Genomic DNA, 15,998 nt, shown 5'->3' on the forward strand with positions numbered 1-15,998 from the left:
CCATTTGAACGACCCCCTTCCACGTGAGTTGTAATTTCTTCCACGCCCACGATTAAAACGACCACCACGACCCCGATATGATTGATTCCCTTTTTCGGGATAGTTTACATCCTTTTTCTCCGGATTTTTTACATCCGTTGCATTCACTTCAGGGAATGCTTTGGTTTCTGCAGGCCGAGCATTGTGGTTTTTGATGAGAAGTTCATTATTCTTCTCTGCTATCATAAGCGCCACAATCAGCTCGGAAAACATTTTGTACTTGCAGTTCCTGTATTGTTCTGCAAGAACATAGTGCTCCTTATGGAATGTAAGGTAGGTTTTATTGAGCATTTCGTCTTCGCTCACTTTCTTACCACAGTATTCCAACTGAGCCACGATTCTTAACATGGTAGAATTATACTGTGCTACCTTGTTAAAATCTAGGAACCTCAAATTTGCCCATTCGTCAAGGGCATGTGGGAGAGTTATTGCTTTCTGGTTGTCAAACCTATTTTTTAAAGCTTTCCACAACTCCACGGGGTCTTTTACATTTGCATAATCATGCATCAGATTTTCATCTAGATGCTTTCTTAGAAAAATTATCGCCTTTGCCTTTTCATTGGCAGGTGATTCATTTTTCTCTTTTATCGTCTCCAATAGATTCTGCGAATCTAAATGAAGTTCCACATCAGTGGTCCATGCTATGTAATTTGCTCCAGTGATTTGAAGAGCTTGGATCTTAAGCTTTTCAATGTTTGCCATTTGTTTTCTAAAAATAAAAACATGGAATATTATTAGAAATCTTTATTTAATTTATTTTAAAATATATTTAAAATGAACCATTTACATTAATAATGCAAGCGATTACAAAAAGAAAAAACGTACAAACAAGTAAACTAATGGTCAAACGAAATTCTTGCGGAGTAAAATCTACAACGCAAAGATTATAGATACACATAATAATGATTCCAAAAACAAATATTAAAAATAATCGAAACATTCTTCAAAACTTCAAAACTTCAAAATTCTTCTTCTTTTTTCGGAGAGATTTTTTAGAGAGATGAAAAAGTTTTGTTTTGATGAAATGAATGAGAAAATGAATGAATTTATAGATTGAAAAATACTATTCCTAGCCGTTGGAAAAAGTTAAATTTTTTGAAAAAATTTTGAAATTTTTCTTTGAGACCGTTGGCGGAAAAAGATTTAAACAAAAAAATTAATCTGAAAAATTAGAGATCAATAAGATAAAAATTATCGATTCAGATAAAAATATTTATACAGGTGAATAAACCATAATATAAACAAATAATTCACAGTGATATTATGGTGACGAATTATCCATATAGAAACAGTAAATATATATGTGGCGGCTCAGCCGACCGGTAGCAGAAATAAATATTTAAAGCATTGCATAAAATTAAGGCGGCTCAGCCGACCGGTAGCAGAAATAAATATTTAAAGCAGTGAATAAAATTTCAGGTGGCTCAGCCAACCATTAACAGAAAATAATTAATTATGGTGCATGAAGTAACATATATATACATATATAGTTTCTTTTATTTATTTATATAATTTTCTTTTCTCCTTTTTTTTTTCTCATATTTTTTCTTTATAATAATTACTTTATTATATGGTGTATATAAATATAAATAATGGAGAAAGAATTATACCCGCAGAAGGATCGGGATACTGAAAATAAAGAGATGAGAGGAGGAGAGAGAGTTCTTATAACTTCTTATTGTTGAAGTATGAAAATGTGATTTACAACGAACGAATTCGTTCGTTTATATAGGCAGGAAAAAGTAAGTTACTATGCATGCATAGTGACCGTGGGCTCCACACAAAATATTATTTTACGATCGTTTACGCATATGTATTTGATGTTGCAGCTTTCCTTGACTTTTACAACAATAGTCTCTTTTTTTGTTCTTTTTTTTTTTTTTTGTTCTTTTCTTTCTTTTTTTCTTTTGTGCAAAACAATAATCAGTAGTCAATACTAGCTAATATTTCGTGACGAAAAAGAATTACTAATATTTTGAGATTCTTAATTTCTAACAATGCCTTTTTAGAAAATAATATTCAGAAGTTTAGGAGACAAGAAGAAAATAATATTCAAAAATTTAGAATAACTATCATCTTAAAAGCTAGTATATCATTCTATTATGGGAGACTCACAAAAATGTCCCTTTGTCAATAACCCTTTTCAAAAATGTCCCTTTTGGCTGTCCATTTTTTTAAATATCCTTTTTTATGTATAAAATAACTAAATTACCGTTCTTTTAATAAAAAATATCACAAATATATAAGGAAAACATGAGAATGTGCACACATCAAAATTACAAATTTGATTTTGTAAAAACTTGTAAAACCTTTAAAATACCTTGTAAAATTTTCTCGCCAAAATTTTTCCCGCCAAAAAATTTTTTTTGCGGGGAAAAGTGATTCCGCAATTTTTTTGGCGTTAAAGGTTTTTTATAATAGCGTTAAATTCTTATAATAGCGTTAAAGGTTTTTTACAGGTATTTATAAGATTTTACAATGTATTTTAAAAGGTTTTACAATGTATTTATAAGGTATTTATAAGATATTATAAGATTTTACAAGCTATTTTATAAGGTTTTACAAGTTATAAGGTTTTACAAATTTTTTTATAAGGTTTTACAAGTTATAAATACCTTATAAAACCTTATAAGTACATTGTAAAACCTTACAAAACACTAGTAAATACTCTGTAAAAACCTTTAAAATACCTTGTAAATTTTTTCCGCCAAAAATTTTCCCGCCAAAAAAATTGCGAAATCACTTTTCCCGCAAAAAAAATTTTTTGGCGGGAAAATTTTTTACGGGAAAATTTTACAAGGTATTTTAAAAGTTTTTACAAGTGTTTTGGCGGCAAAATTGCGGTATCAATTTCCCGGCCAAAAAATATTTTGTATTTTGTGGACCTAATTTTGTTTCAAATAAGGGTAAAATGGTCATTAAAAATTAAAAGAGGGCAAACTTAAAAATGGATTCTCAAATGGGGCATTTTTGATAAGGGGTATTGAAAAATGGGCATTTTTAACAATTTCTCTTCTATTATTGCACCTTTTTATATAATATTAACATATATCCTTTTAATAACTATTCCTAACATTCTCTGAAAAATAAATAAAACTAAGACTTTTTTAATGTGACATTTATTTAATTTTGAGATTCTTAATTTCTAACAATGCCATTTTAGAAAATAATATTCAGAAGTTTAGGAGACAAGAAGAAAATAATATTCAAAAATTTAGAATAACTATCATCTTAAAAGCTAGTATATCATTCTATTATTGTACTTTTTATATAATATTAATATATATCCTTTTAATAACTATACATAACATTCTATGAAAAATAAATAAAACTAAGAATTTTTTTTTAATGTGACATTTATTTATGATGTACAGAGGATTTAAATCAAGAGACATAATCTTAATAAATTGAAAACAGAGCATTATAAAGGAAACAAAGCCTATGAAACTTTATCCTTCAGTATTAACAATTATATTACTAATATGTATTGAATATAATTATATATATATGTAATGACAATATATTTAAAATTAGTAGAAATATTAATTTTATTGGGATTTTATACAAAAAAAAACTTCTAACTAGCAAGTTTTTGCAACTTTACCCTTTACTTCCCAGAAATATAAATTAATCTTACGAAGTCATAAATAATACTCAAGATAACCCTTTTACATATATTGTAAATATTTTTACGGTCACATACATTAGAATTTTAAAATTCTAAAGGTAGAGTTAAACTTTTCGTCGCGGGGGTTTCAATTTAAGATATTATTCATCAAAAATTTTACAAACTTGATGGTAGCAAAAAGGGTTACATTACGTATTATTTTTTATTTCGTTTAATTTGTATTTTTTGGATGTGGAGGGTAAAATTGCAAAAATTGACGAGTTAGAGGTTTTTTTTGCACAAAACTTTTTCTATGCATATAATATAGGGTGAATTGGTGTTATGGACAGTTTTCTAAAAGATATTAGAAAACAAGACCATTCACTATTTACAATTTAGAAAATAGACCATATTTACTGTTACACTAATAGAGCTTTTTGTGTAATACAGAAAGTGAAGATGATGAAATTGACTTTATAGAAAGATAAGTGAAATAATTATTTTATGCTTTCTTTACTAACATTTTATGATTCGGTCCGAGTAATTTATGCTTTAAAAAAAGTCAAATAGTGAAGAGGAACACAAAATTTGAAGAAAATAATAGGAATGTGTTCTCTCTTTCTCTTTATTTTTTAAAGATTAAAAAATATTTTGTTCAAATTGTTTCATACAAAAATAAATACAATTTCATTTGTCTAATTATAGCTCATCTTAAAATATAGCAATAAATTGCAACAATAAATGCTATATCAAAAAGGTTTTATTGATTTTGAAAAGGGCAATGCGCCAATTTTTGTAATTTTATCATTTATCCCTAAAAAGTACATATTAATCAATATACAATATAATCTTTATATGTAGACTGTAAACGTTTTTACAATCACATACATTCGATTTTTAAAATTGTAAAGGTAAAGTTGATCTTTTCATAGTGAGGATTTGGATTTGACAATAATTCATCAAAATTTTATAAATTTGACGGTAACAAAACAGAAATATTCGTAAAATGCATAAATAAAATAAATACATGACTAGGGGTAATGCATCTGGAATCTGGATACTCTGACAGCAGAATATTTTCTATATGAATTTAAATTGCTAATGTGTTAAAATATTTCTCCAACCTTTACTTTCTTAAACATGTCGGCAATGACAACTAGTTATGGATCAATTTCCGAGTAATTAGAGTATTAAAATAATTGTATACTATTGTATTGTTATATCATAATCTGCTTAAAAATATAAATATGAGATACAGTAAAAATTTGTATGGGTAAATTTCGGGAAATGAATTAGGCATGCACGTGGCAGTTCCCCAGCCTTCTGTCTTGCACTCTTCGACCGAGTCTTACTTGCTTTTACAATGGTTGATTACACACTAATTATTTGTAGTAGTAGGACGAAAGCAGGTAAATCAGTAAAGTAATCATGTTTATTCAAAAAGCGAGTGAACTCTCTAAATAATCTTTCCTATTTTTGCCCAGACTCAGCTACTAATAAAAGCGTTCACTTCTTAAATATCATATACACTAGTATGTAGTATGTAAGTGAAAACAGGGCAAGTGCTCAGATTTAATGATCTATCCAGATGAGGAAAACGACCAAAATCAATTTCAATTCGATGCGGATTTTTTCAACCTAAACTCTGACCTCGTGCATTTATCAACCTGAATCCATATAATTTCAAATAACAAACATGAACAATGTAACCGTTAGCCAATTTCAATATATACGTTATTTTATAATGTAACAATCATAAATTATGTAGCCTTTAGCGAGTTGAATAAAAGAAATGATTAGGATACAAAGGAACAGATAATTATGACTTAATAATTCTAATCTACATTAACAAATACAAAAAAAATTATGTTGAAATTGGTTAACGGTTATATAGTTTAGGTTTGTTATTTAAAATTGATGTGGGTTCATGATGTTAAATAGAGGACCAGTATTTGGGTCGAAAAAGATAGGATGAAAATAGTTGGCAAAAATTAGAAAAGAAACAAAAAAAATCATTTTCGTGAATTCCTTCAATATGTCTTCTGACCCATTGACACTTTGCTAACTGGGCCGTATAGAGATTAGGCCCTACAACTAGAAGATCCCCATTCTCTGATTTATAGAAATACTACGGACATAAAATTGAAAATTATCTAGAAAACTAGTATAACATTTCAATGAACCATACAGGCATACATTATTTTAGGAAATATATCAGGTTACATTATTTTTGACAGAAGAATTACAACCAAAGAAATAAGATAAATAAATTCATTGGGCATTGATGTGAGAATCATTTATGTATTATTTAATTTATGTTCAATTAAACCGAATTTAGTTTTCGGAGTAAACTGAAGCAAGAAACTTTTTGAGACGTCTGTTATAGACACAAGGTCTCTCCAAATGTGCCAAGTGACCTGCTTTTTTTATACTCTCCATTGTTGCATTTTCGCCTAGTTGCCTTTAAAACAAAATATAAACGAGACTAAATATATGTGATTGACAAAAAATATTGCGGTACTGAAACTTACTCTTTCATGCTCTTGGCAAATTCAAGGTTAAAAATTTGATCACTTTCGCCCCACAGAAGATGGATTTTCTGCCAAACAAAATAATAATTAATAATATCAATTGATGCATTAAGTAGTAAATTTTTAAGTGTATTTTAGATTTTAAGTTGTAATAAATATATATAGCATTTCTTATACGATATGGAGAAATATTATTTTGTCAATAATGATTTAATTACTAGTATAAACGAACAGTTCCATATGTTTTCTTGTGAATGACTTTTTTTTTTCATCTTATATAAAGACCTGTTGAAAACGAGGGATGGTCACATCTTTGTTGCTGATGACCAAAGCTTCCAACAATTCTGCTCTTTCCTTCCTATTGGTAATCATCACCTTCACATTTTGCAAAAAAAGGTATATTACTATAGCATATGACAATTATTTATTTTCTTAACAAATAAGAATCCAAATTGATTCCTAACTAATGATTAGGGGTTCATAAATATAAGTTTTTGCACAAAAAAATTAAAGGTAGGTATAAAGTTAAATATAAAACCTAACATATCAATACTAATTATTACTCCATTCGTTGTAATCTAGTTATGACAAGCTCTTTATCGAGCTCGGAGATCAATTTCGTGTCCATATTTGACCAAATGGATACTAATATACAGTTGCTAAATATATTTTAAGAAAAATTATAATATAGAGACATGGTCGTGTCTATAGTTTTGGTGGTTTAAAGCAAAAAAAAAAAAAAAAAAAAAAAACGAGATGGTTTATATATTTTCATAATAAAATGTGTTATAACTTATAACTAAAACTAAAAATATTTTTTTTACTAAACTAGAGATATTTAACACTATGTTCTTAATCTATGAAAATAACATTTTGTACAATTAACTATAAATATATAATTTTATACAATTTTTGTATTCTATTTTCTTAGTTAACATTTTTTATCTATAAAAATACTAAAATTCAAAAACATTATATTGTAAATTATTAGAGATAAATAAAAATAGTTTTGATATATTAAACAAAATTTCAAACTTAAGAAAAATAACACTAAAAATAAAAATATTTTACTAATATTCTATATAATTATTTAAAATTTGGGGCCAAAATTTGATTACTTTAGAAGAGGCCTAAGGCAAATGCCTTTTTTTTTACTCATTGTGACGGCCCTGTATAGAGAGCCAGTTGCAGAGTTTGAGTAGGTGTACCTCAATGAAATCCTTGAAGAGCCGATTCGGGAACCACATGGGTTTATGAACAGCAAGGGTAAAGAGAGTCTTGAGTCCTTTAACCGAAGTTGGTAACAAAAGATCCGCCGATGACTTAAACCCTAACTGGTTCAAATTAGACTCACTGATTGTATCAGTCATCGCGAGTATCGAACCTGATAATGAAAGAAGTTCTTATTGTATATATGTAAGTTTTAAGAATGAGATTACAATGTAAAAATATAAGAAAATAGACTTTTAGAATAATTTACGGTATCTTGTAATTACTATGATTGGTATACGAAAAAAAGAGAGTGTTAAATACGATCTTGAACTCTCGATCGGTATGGAAGTAATTTCCTAGACCATGGTTTTGAGAAAACCGACCCACCAAAACTCGCAATACATTTTAGCCTATTATATGTTGGGTCAAACGGAGGCGGGTTAACCCGTTTTAACCACCCTATAGAAAAGATTGAGACATCCAAAAATATAGTAATTACCTGAAACCACCATGGCTTGAACCATCTCAGGGTACTCCTCAGCTATCTTGAAAGCCACCATGCCACCGTAACTAAACCCTACAAGGACAAACTTATCCACGCCGAGGATACGAAGAGACTTGACTAAACAGTGGGCTTGGAACGCTGGTGACCTGTCCGGGTTGTCGGAGTAAGACCCACCAAAGAAGAGGAGGTCCGGTATATAGACTGAGTACTTCTTGGCTAAGGATCCGACCTGGAACTGCCACGTCACAATCCCTTCAGCTGCGAAGCCGTGGATGAACAAGAGGACTGGTTTGGTAGGTTTTTGGGGTTCCACGGCAGAGTTTTTGTCAGATTTTTTGGACTTTTTTAGGGTTTCTTTTGGGATCCAGAATTTCATCTTCGTCCCTGGTTCAATCTCTACGGTGTACGGAATGACACCAGCCCATTTCATGAGACGGTACAACAATGGTTTTTGTGAATCCACAAAGTTCACCATTGTATATTTACTCTTTTTCTTGTTTGGAGGGAGAGAGATGTTTGAAGATGGAATATAATAGCAAATGGAAGGTGAAGATTTTAAAGCTTTTTGAGTTGGGATTAATTATAATGTATCTGGTGCTGGGTTCTTATTTTATATTCAACCAATCATTTCTTGTTTTACACATTTTTTTTTATAACATGATCCTAAAGACATTTTAAAGAGTCTTTATGTTTTACATATTTTATATTTATCTTGTTCGACGTTTTGATCCATAACTTGCAATATAGGATACTAATTTGCAGCTATTTATAAAATTACTCTATAAGGAATTATATATGATTCAATATTAATTAATTAGAACATTTTTTTTTTTGGTGTGATTAATTAGAACAAATAAAGTTCTGTCTTTCGCCAGTAAAAAAAATTCTCAGTTTTCTGTTCGTTTAATAATTATACTGTCATTCTATATTACACTTATATTTTTAAAAAAGTTTTTACCGTACCTTTTCCTAATGTTACCAACCAACACTAATAAACTATTATCAAGGACAAAGAAAACTTAGAGATGATTGATTTCCTAATTACTTGCCTTGCATATAATCTCTGAATCTAGTCAGAGTGGAAATCGCACTTCCTGATCGGTATATTGTAAAAAACTTTCTTGTTCTCATTTGGGGTTATTTACTAAATAATCAAATTTTAATTTGGTTAAAGTTTACAACATATGTAGTGCCAAAATCGTAAATAATAAATATGTTTTTCACTTGTTATTTAAAATATATAGCATGGTACTATATAAGATAATCTGAAATTTGTTAAATAAACTTGTATGTTAGTTATTTACAAAAATAGTAGAATTTAGCTATGTATATAGTTCATATCCTCTTCTTCTCTTCATTTTGGTTAAAAACTTTTTTTTGAAAAAGCTTGCATAACAAAAAAAAAAAGTAAATTATAACTACTATATGACTCTTTTGTAAAAATGTATTTACATCATTGTAAGTTTTAATGTTCGAATAAAAAAATCAGAAAGACATCATCTACAGTATTTCATCTTTGTAAATAAATATTATTTGTAAAATTAAATCTTTCATCGGACTATATAGGTCATTTTCACACCACTCCAAAGAAAGCCCACGTCCATACCTTCTATGATTTATATATTCTCAATTGGTTTTTTTCTGAAAATATTTTATTTTGATTTTATTGAGCTACGCAATTAGACAATTACGCACATTTACGTACTACTCCTCTGTGATTAATTAGTGAACCCCTTATTGGACTAACCTAGCTCCAACACTTAAGTAAACACGTCATCTTTGAGTGTTGTAGATGTAGTCACCAATTGTACCTAAACGATTATAAGTTTAATATGCACAAACCCAAAATGACAAGATATCTCTATAACCTAACTACCTAGACCAAAAAATATTTATTTTACAAAAATGTCATACCAAAATGTTGAATTTTACATTTTTATTAGAAGTTACTTTCACTCCATCACAACCCTAAACCAACATCTAATAAATCTCTAATTTTTAATAAAATGATTTCCTAATTCACCAAATATATAAACGCTTCGTCTTCACTCTACATATGTAGCAAACACAAAGAATACACTAATTAAGACTTTTATTTAATTATTTCTCCATTTACAACGATGAATGTATTGAAAAGTCTAGCGATCATTTCCGTTCTCGGAATATTCTTTATACCTCGTTATTCTGAATCCGCGATATCTTGCAGTGTTGTGATACAGGATTTGCAGCCATGTGTGAGCTATTTGACCAGCGGAAGTGGAAACCCTCCGAAGACTTGCTGCGACGGAGTTAAGAGTTTAGCGGCTGCAACCACCACATCTGCCGATAAGAAGGCAGCTTGTCAATGCATCAAGTCAGTGGCAAACAGTGTTACCGTGAAGCCTGAATTGGCTCAAGCCCTTGCTAGCAATTGTGGTGCGAGCTTGCCCGTTGATGCATCTCCTACTGTCGACTGCACTACGTACGTTTTGAATGATATATGCATCTCCTACTGATTTTTGTAGTTGTCTAGTATCTTGAGTTTTAGTTCACCTTTCTATAGAAATGAACAAGCTTTAAAGTTCAAAATACTTTAAAATATTAATCTTTAGTAAAGAACATACGGTGAACATAATTACACGAATATAATCATATTTTGAAACTTTTATCTATTTTCTGTTTATCTCTTTTTTAAAAAACACTAACTCTAGGTAGTAAGAATAGACGAAACAATAATTTCAATCTGAAATTACAAAATTGAATAAATAATTTTGTTAAATGATATTTTACTTTGTTTTCTATATTAATTGACCATAACTTTATTGTTTAGAAACAATATGTTTTTACTCAATTTTGGAATAATTTGTGTCAATTATAGGAAAGACCATACCACTTTCCTACAAAATTTCCTACGAACAAGTTTCATAAGAAATTTCTGACGAATTTCCTACCAAATTCTATTTCCTACGGACGATTCCCTTCAAACATTTTTGGTAGGAAATTGGTAGACAACGTCTATTTCCTACCAATCTCCTACGATTTTAGCCGTAGGAAAACGCTGCATTTCTTGTAGTATAATTATGCAATTATAATATTTAACATTTTTTAATTTTGTCTGTTTAATTTAAATTCTAAACTTTAAAAGCTGAAATAAATAATAAATTGTTGATTTTTTTTCTTCTGCAGGGTTGGTTGAGAAATTCACAACATCGATCAATGGTCCATATCGTCCTAATTAAGTATGCAATTTATATCAATAAAGGCGCGTCCAGCAGTAAGATATTTAGGCGAATGTTGTAAGGTCATTTAATTTCGTTATGTATGATGTACATGTACATGTGTACTGTGGGGTGCATTTGAGTGCATTTGTGCATGCAATGCAATCATTTACCCCGGTGGTTTGGATATTACAGTGTTGTGAACTGATGAGTCATGAAAAAACAGCTTTTCATGTTGTTGAATATTTTAAAAGGGCTCTATATGTTAAAAGAGAAAAATGTCAAAAAAATACAAACTTTCAAATTTGGGGAAAAAAGTATGAATTTTCGAAATACCATAAAATAGTAAAGTTTAGTTTGACTATTTGATAAGATGGTCAAGTTTCGTTGACTAGGTCATTTCGGATATGTCATTAATTTTTCGTTAAACAGACGTTCACACGGTTAACAATCCGCTATACGAGTAATTGAACTGTTGTCCTGTAACACTTAGAAAAGACTACTCTTAACCATTGAGGTATGAGAACGTTTTAGTATTATAACAGAACGTAAATATGTATAAAAATATTAAATAACAATATACAACTAATTAAGAATATATGCAATTAATTCAAAATAACAAAACTAAAAAAAATCAATAACCAAACGTATACAAATATTAAATATAATTACAATAAATATATATTTCAACGTTTTTTTCTTTTTTTTGTCAACGGAATTATATTAATCTAACTTGTGATTACAACAACCAAACAAAGTTGGAGACTCATTGCCAAAGAGAAGCCTTGTCCAATGCTTGAAATTGAGATACAATTGAATAACAAAGCTTGAAAACGAAACGATAGAAGGTTAGATCCGTGGAAAATAACCAGAAACTCCATTGCGGGGGCTTCGAGAATGATCGGTTTGAAGTCGATCGTCAACACTCGGTCTTGTAAGAAATCCGAGGATGAAGCTCATTCAATTGCCAATAGAGGCGAGTGAACAAATTGAGCTCTAAATGCCATCAAGGCTGAGCTTTTAAACACACTCTCCATATCGGAGAGGATAGATGAAATAGGTCTCTTCTCGAAAGAGAAGGATGATGGACATGATTTCTCCAAGAAGGAAGATATATTTCAAATATTTTTTTTATATATAAAGATTTCTTCTATATTTGGAAAATAATTCTTTCCTAAGAGATGGTAAATCTTGAATCTCCAGTTCTTTACTACAACTAAGGAGACAATACAAGGAGATTTCAGCCAATCTTCTCTATTAGTTGCTACAACAAATTGGAGTACAAAGATGCTACTATTTAGGACTCCCAGTTGCCATATATGTTTAGTATCGTTAGAAGGCAGATTTTTAGTATGTTTTTGAAGTACGATTAACAACAAACTGTGACCTAGAAACATTAATTAGAAACAGCGACTTGATGCTGTTCAATGTCCATGAACTTTAGAGAAAGGATTTCCATTTGGGGAGGTTGGTTGGCTGGAAAGGCTTGCCATTTCTTTAGACCACCACTAAATTGGTGTCTGGACGCTCTGATGAAACATTATACATCCATCAATCGTTTTTAAATATTGCACAAGACGTAGAAGTAAAATATACTCATCCTTTTCTCGTTAACAATTGACTTTCCATATGAGTTTCCTTTTTCAATCTCTTCAATGAGTACTTTAGTTGATGATATCTCTAGTTCTGGCGGTGGTTTCTTAGTACGAGCTTTCTTCTTCACGTTCCTAATCATTGTAGGAATGAAATTTTATAAGACTACCTTATAACCTCAAAATACTAGTAAACCACAAGAGAGTAAAAACAAAAAAAAAACTGAAGAGACAAGTATAGCAAAAGCTTGTCTCATGAGCCAAACCCCAAAAAGTTGATCATACCATATACTACCTTGTATTTGCAGATTGTTATACTTATTTCTACCATGTTTTCAACAGAAATTTGGAATTAAATTATAAAGGTATGACTCACTTGTCGGTAGCTTGCTTCTTGTTCTCTGAACATTCAAATGATTTGTGTTGACATCAATAGTTTCCTCTCTCTTATTCATTCTCCTATTTTTCCTTGATTCAGTTTTTGTATCATCATCATCATCATTTCCGATGAGAGGGTAACACATCACTGGATGGTTTGATCTCCATTTCGTGTGTGTGCAAGACATGACATGTTCATTGAACTTTAAAACATGATATGTGTGTGCGAGACTGTGCATAATCAGTACCGTGCTTAGGCTAATTAAAGCTTAGGACAAGTAAGAATATTGTGGTTTTTCTTAATTCAAAAAATCTAAAGGACAATAGAAACAAAATAAATCTAAACGACAATTTTATATCTTTCTTCAAAAAAAATTATTCATCAAACTCACATAATCGAATTGTAACCAATTTTCTCTCTATAAAACCAAATAATTCAACCTTTCTTGTGACATATATAGTTGCTCGAAGGTAAAATTTTATCAGTTTCAACTTTGAAAAGCTTCTTTTTGCAGTGTAACAGAAACTGAAACTGTTAACAATGTCCGATAAGCGATCCAAGAGTTTGGATAACAACAACCTTCCATTGTTTTCAAAAAATCCAACACTTTGATAGGTCTCTTGTAGTGTTTTGGTAAAACCACTTTCAGACTTCCCATTGAGCTCACCCTTTCCTAATAATGTAGGACTTATTTCCTTCAAATTTGTAATCCTTGAAGGCAGAGGACACTCTAAAACAAGAACCTGGGGGAGTCTTGTGATCATTATTAGTAGGGTGGAAGTAGCCAGTAAGGTGGATGCTTAGAGGTCCAATCACTGAGAAAATAATTTCATCAACTTCTTCAAAATCTAGATTCAGTTGGAAAGTTTAAACTTTTCCGGCAGATAAGATGCACAAGTAGAGAGGTGGTTTGTCTCCAACATCGCACAAAAGAGTTTGTCTAGTTGTTTCATTAGCAAGCCCACCCAATGTCGCCTAAACCAAGAAACAAATGTCAACGATATGCCCAAGTTACACAAACAAATAGTCCAAATTCCCTATTTTATATGTAAATAAAGCTCTCAAACACGTTTAAACACACTCAAATCGAGAGTAGACATACGAAATTAACTAATTAGAGAGAAGATGACAGTGAACATACAAATTCTGAAAATCAACAAAATTTAAGGACCTGAGAAATGTGAAGTCTTCTTCTTATGCATGTTGTTCCAGTAGCTTTGAGGGTGAAAGGCTTTCTAGGCTTTACTTCAACTCTTGCAAATATAGAAATCTTTCATCAACATCTTCATATAAAAGTTACTCTCTTTTTTTCTTCTCAAGTGATGATTTTTCACTTTGTTTTTTTGGGTTTAAGAAAAAGAAAGAATCGGAGAACTCACCCCAAAAAGCCATTGAATGTCAGAAAAAAACCTCCAAAGTCGACCCCTTTCTTCTGGGTTTCTCCGTTTTGTGGCGAGGTTTTTGTTGGAGGAGGGTTTTAGGAAGAAATAAAAGAAGAGGGTTATAGAGTGAAGAAGTTTTTGCATACATAGAACAAAAAGTAGATGACGCTTAGAGCATGTAGAGTGGGGAGAACCTCTCTTAGTCTCTCAATAACCAATTATGTTGAGACATGTATCAAATGCGTCGTTACAAATGTTTTCAAAGTCTCTCAAAGGAGAGACTTACTTTATTCTTTTTTTTGTTATTTTATAGGTGAAAAACTCAATGAGAGACTCCATGTTTACTCTTAGAGCAATAACCTAAACTATAGCAATTCTAAACCGAATGACAAAAATTTTGAAGCTGTTTCTAGATTTCGTAAACAAGTTAGAATTCTTTTAAAAGAGTCCTGGAACACAAACAAAAGATACACACAAGGTTTGAGAGTTTTCCCCAAACTTCTACAAGTGTATATCTCGATCATGGAAATAGAGGATCCTTGGTCAGAAAACATAACATAGTTTCAATTACAAAGCCAAACAAATTCTGGATACAAGAAAGAAAGCAGCTGGAACAACAACAAACGCATGAAAAGAGAAGATGACTGCAAGCATGATGAGATTCTGTTAAAAGTCTTTAGATTTTTCTATCTCCGCTGAGCTTTAAATACCGTGAGATCTTTGTTAATCCTCTTCATCATAGCTTTCAGGTGCATCTCCTTCATAAGCATAGGTTGACCTCTCACAAAATTCTCATTGCCGAATTCCAGTAGCCCATCTGACCTCTTCATTTCGCTAAAGCCCTACCAAACTAACATCAAGAACAAAATATATAAGCAAGCGTTTAAAATAAAATGCTATATTTTGCAAATCTGAGAAAAAACTTACGTAATACTTAAGCATGGAGATAAACTTTTCAAATGTGCTGGAAAAGGGAAATCTCGAATGAATCTTTCTGCGAATGAACTTTTTCTGATTTCGAATGACGAAGCTCTTGCTTTTTTTGCTCCATGAAATGATTGAATCCGAAGAAGGATCATCCACCAGCTTATATAAACGTTCGTAGAATACAGGTAATGGGTAATCAGAAAGCTCACTCCTACCTAAAACCTGCATATCTTTCTAAAATCCCAAAATTCTCAAACCATGAACAGAACGTGAAAGGAATCTACTAGTTCTAACGTTAATTTTACAACTCGGATAGAAATTTTCATTGTTACCTACTTGTACGTCATCATTTAGCCTAAAAGCGGTAGGAATAGGGAGGAAGTAGCCAGTGATGTGAATGCTAAGAGGTCCAATAACAGAGAAGATAACTTCATCGGCTTCTTCAAAGTCGAGATTCAGTTGGCAAGAATCAACCTTTCCAGGAGACAAGATGCATAAGTAGAGAGGTCGTCTGTTCCCAACGTTACACACAAGAATGTGTCTAGCTGTTTCATTACCAATCCCCCCTAATGTCGCCTAAACCAAGAAAAACAAGTCAAATATCAACCAAGTTACGTTACACAAAAG

The 15,998-nt window shown here is 30.9% G+C and overlaps 3 protein-coding genes across 3 annotated transcripts; 1 reads left to right on the plus strand and 2 right to left on the minus strand.

The window, feature by feature from the left end:
• Positions 1-5,818: 5,818 nt before the first annotated feature.
• LOC9322232 (epoxide hydrolase 4) lies at positions 5,819-8,517 on the minus strand. Its single transcript, XM_021030697.1, has 5 exons — positions 7,889-8,517; positions 7,386-7,561; positions 6,463-6,552; positions 6,178-6,245; positions 5,819-6,107 (listed from the first exon to the last, which is right to left on the minus strand). The coding sequence occupies exons 1-5, from the start codon at positions 8,367-8,369 to the stop codon at positions 5,981-5,983; spliced, it is 942 nt and encodes a 313-aa protein (XP_020886356.1). The 5' UTR covers positions 8,370-8,517; the 3' UTR covers positions 5,819-5,980.
• Positions 8,518-9,856: 1,339 nt separating this feature from the next.
• LOC9322233 (non-specific lipid-transfer protein 8) lies at positions 9,857-11,336 on the plus strand. Its single transcript, XM_021030673.1, has 2 exons — positions 9,857-10,355; positions 11,060-11,336. The coding sequence occupies exons 1-2, from the start codon at positions 10,015-10,017 to the stop codon at positions 11,067-11,069; spliced, it is 351 nt and encodes a 116-aa protein (XP_020886332.1). The 5' UTR covers positions 9,857-10,014; the 3' UTR covers positions 11,070-11,336.
• A 3,660-nt stretch (positions 11,337-14,996) lies between these two features.
• LOC9320197 (heat stress transcription factor A-4a) lies at positions 14,997-15,877 on the minus strand. The gene is made up of 3 exons (XM_002886121.2): positions 15,708-15,877; positions 15,372-15,605; positions 14,997-15,286 (listed from the first exon to the last, which is right to left on the minus strand). Exons 2-3 carry the CDS (start codon positions 15,597-15,599, stop codon positions 15,131-15,133), a joined length of 384 nt encoding a protein of 127 aa, XP_002886167.1. The 5' UTR covers positions 15,600-15,605; positions 15,708-15,877; the 3' UTR covers positions 14,997-15,130.
• Between the last annotated feature and the right edge of the window lie 121 nt (positions 15,878-15,998).

This window comes from Arabidopsis lyrata (genome assembly GCF_000004255.2).
Source record: "Arabidopsis lyrata subsp. lyrata unplaced genomic scaffold ARALYscaffold_3, whole genome shotgun sequence".
NCBI lineage: Eukaryota > Viridiplantae > Streptophyta > Magnoliopsida > Brassicales > Brassicaceae > Arabidopsis > Arabidopsis lyrata.

Excerpts from the sequence above, each read along its gene's own strand:
- LOC9320197 (XM_002886121.2), bottom strand. The coding sequence starts at position 15,599 with ATGCAGGTTTTAGGTAGGAGTGAGCTTTCTGATTACCCATTACCTGTA. Across the intron at positions 15,287-15,371 it reads TCTCCATGCTTAAGTATTAC|GGCTTTAGCGAAATGAAGAG; the intron begins GTAAGTTTTTTC and ends TTAGTTTGGTAG.
- LOC9322233 (XM_021030673.1), top strand. The coding sequence starts at position 10,015 with ATGAATGTATTGAAAAGTCTAGCGATCATTTCCGTTCTCGGAATATTC.
- LOC9322232 (XM_021030697.1), bottom strand. The coding sequence starts at position 8,369 with ATGGTGAACTTTGTGGATTCACAAAAACCATTGTTGTACCGTCTCATG. Across the intron at positions 6,553-7,385 it reads TCTTCAAGGATTTCATTGAG|GTGATGATTACCAATAGGAA; the intron begins GTACACCTACTC and ends CAAAATGTGAAG. Across the intron at positions 6,246-6,462 it reads CCATCCCTCGTTTTCAACAG|AAAATCCATCTTCTGTGGGG; the intron begins GTCTTTATATAA and ends TTTGTTTGGCAG.